Below are 5816 nucleotides of genomic sequence, written 5' to 3' on the forward strand. Positions count from 1 at the left end.
TGTGCATCATTGGTATAAATTTGGGCTCAATTGAATAATTTTTCGCGAAGTTAGAACCGTTCGGGTAAAACACTATTTTTTAGACAACTTATTTTTGAGCTGTCATATCTCGAAAACCAGTGAACCGAATTGAAACAATTTTTTAACGTTTATCAACAATATATCGATACTTCATACAACGTTATAAAATGTAACATTTTCTCACGGCGAATTAAGTTATACCGGGTTGAAATTTTTTAGCCATATAGAGGAAAATAAGTCAAATTTACAATACCACACAAAAATTACTAAATGTGTTCTTCCTTTAAACTAAATTGGCTCCAATATATCTGATTAAAGATAACTTGAGAACCGAAGTGGAAAATCTTTGGACATCAACACTAAAATTTATTGACATTGGCTTAAAAAAATTACATTTTTTCGAGAAAAATCCAAAAAGTGTCAATCCATGATAACTTTTTTCAACGTTAAAAAAGTATCTATGTATTAATAGTTTGTGAAGCATTTGTACATTGTTAGTGTACGTTCAAAATTTAATTCAATTCGGTTCATTGGTTTCCGAGATATGACAGCTCAAAAATGAGTTGTCTAAAACACAGTGTTTTACCCGAACGGTTCTAACTTTGCGAAAGATTAATCAATCGAGCCCAAATTTGTACCAATAATGCATATATAATAGGTTGACAAACAGTCAAAATATGAGATTTTTTGATGTACTCTATGAAAAGTTATATCATGTTGAACTTTTTTGTGAGAGAAAAAAAAGTTGCCTATCCCAAACTTTTTGGCCATCCCCTGTAGATTTTAAATCTGCACGGCTCATTATAATTTATCGGTTGTTGCTTTCTATCTTCATCTCTATACTCTTTTCTGGAGGCAGCTTTCGACTGAGGTATCTGGACACCTGGGAGGATTTTCGGCGTGGCAGTCGCAATTGCAATCAAACGATCAGATATTCTCCTTCATCCGACGTTTCGATGTGTATTACATCTTCTTCAGGGAATTCTATGTTTGAGACAAGATAATTATACTATATATACTTAACATTAAACAATGGAAAAAGAGGCTTACAAGGGTGTTAATCGCTTTCGTTTTGAAAGGCTTTGTGGAAGCATAATCCGTCCGAAAAACTATTTAAAAAACGTTGGAATCGACTCTGAAATACACATAGAATCAGTAACATTCTTCAGCATATTTTTGAATTAATTAAGTACTCTTGAACACTAGTTATGTTTTTGCCGAATTCGGTTCGCACTTCTAACAACACTACTAACGGCCAATTTGTTTAAGCTAAGTGGTGAATATGTGTGGAACCTAAGTGGGGACAACATGGTTGGATTCGTTTTGGTAGCTATTGGGTATTTCTGTTATTGTTGCTGTGTTCGTTACTTCAGATCGCTTTGTGTGGAGTGTATGGAAAATGCCTGCATACATTGAACTAAGACATTCGATGTCTGATCTCTTGTTGATGGTGTTTGGAGTGTTTAGAATATGACAAACCTCGAGAATAGGAAGAGCTGTTTGCCTTCTGTGTTGATCTAAGATCTGTGTTTTTTCTAAATTGAACCGATGTTGTTCGTCAATGCTATGTTGCAGAAGTGCCGTTTTTTCCCTCAACCGTTCTATTTCAAATTTCGTCGTTGGACTGTCGCTGTTGCTAATCACTAGTTCTTCAAGCTGGTTTATGGTTGAACGATGTCCGCTGATGCGTTTCTTCAGTTGGGTTGTCGTTAACCCTACATAGCTGGCTGCACAATCATTGCAAGGGATACGGTAGATGACGTTGTTCCGCATCTCTGGGGGTATGACGTCCTTCGTGTTGGTGTATAGTCGTTTGGTGGTTTTCTCGTATCGTGCCGCAAGAACAACATTTGGTAGTGCAGCTTTGAGTGACTTACTCAAACGTTGTGTTAGGTCGTTTACAAACAGCATAGATTTATAGACGACTTGAGTCTCATCTGAGGGAGGAGTATTCGTTCTTCGAGCAATTCCTCTATTCAGCAAACGGTGTCGCAGGGGTGCTGGATAGTGATTTAACTTCAGGATGACGTCTATCGTATTATCCGCCGCCTCGTTGGATAGATTTGTGGTGAATTCACGTACTCTTCGCATAAAGTTGTTGACCGTGTTCATTTTGAGATGTAGTGGGTGAGCCGACAGAAAGTCCAACAGACGACCGGATGACATAGGTTTACTGTACCATTCAGTACGAATTGTTTGATCCTGCTGACGGACTAAGACCATGTCCAGGAAGGGGAGTCTGCCATTCTCTTCCATTTCGTATGTGAACTGTATATTTTCATTAAAACTGTTGAAAACGTTCATCACCTCTACTACCTTGTCTGGTGGTAGTGCTAGGACCAGATCGTCCACATACTTCTTTATGAGAGGTATGGGAAAGTTTAGACGGCTCACCACATTATCCAGGAGGGATTCCATCACCAGGTCTGCAATAATGGGGGACAGCGGACTGCCCATTGCTGTGCCGAAGATCTGTTTGTAGTAATTTCCTCTGTATGAGAAATAACTACACTCGAGACAGAAATTAACGATCTCGAGGAACAGGTCCAGGTTGATTTGCGTATGCTTTTTGATTTCCTCCCATCTCTCTATGATGATTCCGGGTATCATGTCACGCGGGATGCACGTGAAAAGTGAGATGACATCGAACGATACCAGAATGTGGTTTTCTGGTAAACAAACGGAATTGATAAAGGTGCAGAAAGAGAACGAATCACGGATGTTATAGTTGCTGTTGATCGACGATTGCAAAATCCGACCGACGTATTTGGATAGCATATACGTGGGTGCACCAATGTTGGATACCACCGGACGAAGTGGCATGTTCGGCTTGTGTACTTTTGGTAACCCGTATATTCTCGGACATTGGGCTGTATTGGTCTTAAGCTGGAAAGCTGTTTTTGCGTCAATCAGCTCCAGATTTCGAAGTCTGGATACGAAGTTGTTGTTCTTTTGTTGATATCCTGTCGTTGGGTTCCGATTGGTGACTAGGTATGTGTTCTCATCGGCTAGCATTTCTCGCATTTTCGTATCGTACTCCTTCTCATACATCACCACGGTTTGCTTTCCCTTGTCTGACTCTACGATAACGATATCGGAGTTTGTTTTGATGAATCGTTCTGTGACCTTGTAGGCGTGTGTTAGATGACGGTATTGCATATTCGGTTCGTTATCTTTGAACCTGTGAATGAAGTTTTGAATGACATTCACAGACGTGCAACGAGTCCGCTCTTTGTCGTGCTTGTCAGTGACGGATTCCAACACATTCTCCAAGTCCGCTATTACGTGGTTGAAGGGGATTTCATTCAGCGACCGATATGGCAGTGCGAACTTTGGACCAAAGCTCAGAATGATTTCCGCCTCAGGAGGCAGAGACTTAGAAGTGGCGTTGTGAACAGCTTTTCTATTCACTGCGATGTTTTTAGGATTGCAATGTTGAGCCGTGGTCGTGAGAAGTCTTTCGAATTTGCGTTTCGTGACGGTGGTTGTAGAGGCGACGTTGGTATCAAAGAAATTGTCTTGATACGAGAAGAAATTCTCCGCGATAGATGGTGGAACGGCGGCCGAAATGGACTCCTTGAGGTTTCTCCGTATATTTCGGAACTGCTGGATGCTATGGTACGTTTGACGGATCTCGATGTTCAACAGAGATCTCTGGAACTTTTTGATACACTTCTGTAGTCTCGGAACGAATGGACTGTTCTGTTCCAGTAGGGGGAAGATGCATTTGAAGCTGTTGGTGATGTGGCTTGGGGTGACCCCGCTCTTCCTTCTGCAACATAGCATTGACGAACAACATCGGTTCAATTTAGAAAAAACACAGATCTTAGATCAACACAGAAGGCAAACAGCTCTTCCTATTCTCGAGGTTTGTCATATTCTAAACACTCCAAACACCATCAACAAGAGATCAGACATCGAATGTCTTAGTTCAATGTATGCAGGCATTTTCCATACACTCCACACAAAGCGATCTGAAGTAACGAACACAGCAACAATAACAGAAATACCCAATAGCTACCAAAACGAATCCAACCATGTTGTCCCCACTTAGGTTCCACACATATTCACCACTTAGCTTAAACAAATTGGCCGTTAGTAGTGTTGTTAGAAGTGCGAACCGAATTCGGCAAAAACATAACTAGTGTTCAAGAGTACTTAATTAATTCAAAAATATGCTGAAGAATGTTACTGATTCTATGTGTATTTCAGAGTCGATTCCAACGTTTTTTAAATAGTTTTTCGGACGGATTATGCTTCCACAAAGCCTTTCAAAACGAAAGCGATTAACACCCTTGTAAGCCTCTTTTTCCATTGTTTAATGTTAAGTATATATAGTATAATTATCTTGTCTCAAACATAGAATTCCCTGAAGAAGATGTAATACACATCGAAACGTCGGATGAAGGAGAATATCTGATCGTTTGATTGCAATTGCGACTGCCACGCCGAAAATCCTCCCAGGTATACTCTTTTCTCTACATATACATCTCATGTATAAACGTATGTTCATAGCCATCGCTAAAACTAGAAAAGAAAAGAAAATAAAAGAAATGAAAAGAAAAGAAATGAAAAGAAAAGAAGAAGAAAAGAAAAGCAAAGAAAAGAAAATAAAATAAAAGGAAAAGAAAAGGGAAGAAAAGAAAGAAAAGGAAAGAGAAGAGAAAAACGAAAAGAAAATGAAAGAGAAGGAAAGAAAAGAAAAGGAAAGAAGAAAAAGAAAGAAAAGAAAGGAAAAGAAAGGAAAAGAAAAGAAATGAAAAGAAAAAAAGTCGTTTCCCTTCCTCCCAACTTTCACAGAACAGTGTAAATCTATCATATAACGAACGCCTATAAGTTATGTAATGATGCGAATTGTGCCGCTTCACAGCGATTTTTACACAATCTATCACTTTCCGGGTGTCATCCAAGCACCAATGCGTAAACCCCTATGCCAAAAATAAACATTTCTCAGCAACACTTCCACATGAGCCTGTGCAGGCGCAGAGGACTCAAGCGATTGCAATCCTAATTTCCCTCCCATCCCTACCAGCATTCACCTGCAACCTCACGTAGCAGGTGCCACTGTCACATAAAAATAGAAGATCATCAGTACTCACACACTGAAGATATCTATTCGTCCCAAGCAGCTTATTGGTTCCTTGTGTGAGTGTAACTAGTCTGGAAACTACGAGGTGGTAAATATTTTTTTCCCGAATTTGGAATGGGTTTACGGGTCGAAAGAAATTCTCTAAATTCTCATTAAAAGTTCTATCAACAGTTTCTTCTACTGAGATGTCCCTGAAGTATACTTGATACAGATAATCATTTGGAAGAAACTGCATGATTTAGATACAATCTCATCGATTTGGAGAACTTACAGCAAGATAGACGGCGTTGCCTGCAAAAGCAATCTTAACCCTCAAGAGGATACCTTAAATGAAGGTCCGTTTTGGGACCCTGGGGTCCATTGGACCCCAACATATATTCTCGCGTATCTCGTGATCCTTACTTTTTGAAAGGGTGATGTTTTCAGCAAAGATGTTAGGAAAGTCAAGGCCTATCTAGTGATGAACAATTTAGTTCGGGAAGTTTCCGCTAGGTGGTGCTAGTGAGCATTGAAAAATGCCCCCGATCTACAGGATATAACGTACCTAAACAAGCGGACAAGGACAAGACGTACCGAAACAATAGGGTAAATCGCACTGCTGTAGACGAGTAGACATATATGTCCAGCGGGTCAAAAGGGGTCATTCAAATATTACGTAACGCAAAGGAGTGGGAGGTGGTCTAGCGCTGTGTTACGTTTCATTCAA

The 5816-nt window shown here is 39.9% G+C and overlaps 1 protein-coding gene across 1 annotated transcript; it reads right to left on the reverse strand.

Moving 5' to 3' along the window:
• Nucleotides 1–1290: 1290 nt before the first annotated feature.
• Nucleotides 1291–4060, reverse strand: LOC134286027 (uncharacterized). The gene is made up of 3 exons (XM_062847589.1): nucleotides 4032–4060; nucleotides 1501–3793; nucleotides 1291–1314 (listed from the first exon to the last, which is right to left on the reverse strand). The coding sequence occupies exons 1-3, from the start codon at nucleotides 4058–4060 to the stop codon at nucleotides 1291–1293; spliced, it is 2346 nt and encodes a 781-aa protein (XP_062703573.1).
• Between the last annotated feature and the right edge of the window lie 1756 nt (nucleotides 4061–5816).

The sequence above is a fragment of the Aedes albopictus genome, chromosome 2 (genome assembly GCF_035046485.1).
Source record: "Aedes albopictus strain Foshan chromosome 2, AalbF5, whole genome shotgun sequence".
Lineage (NCBI taxonomy): Eukaryota > Metazoa > Arthropoda > Insecta > Diptera > Culicidae > Aedes > Aedes albopictus.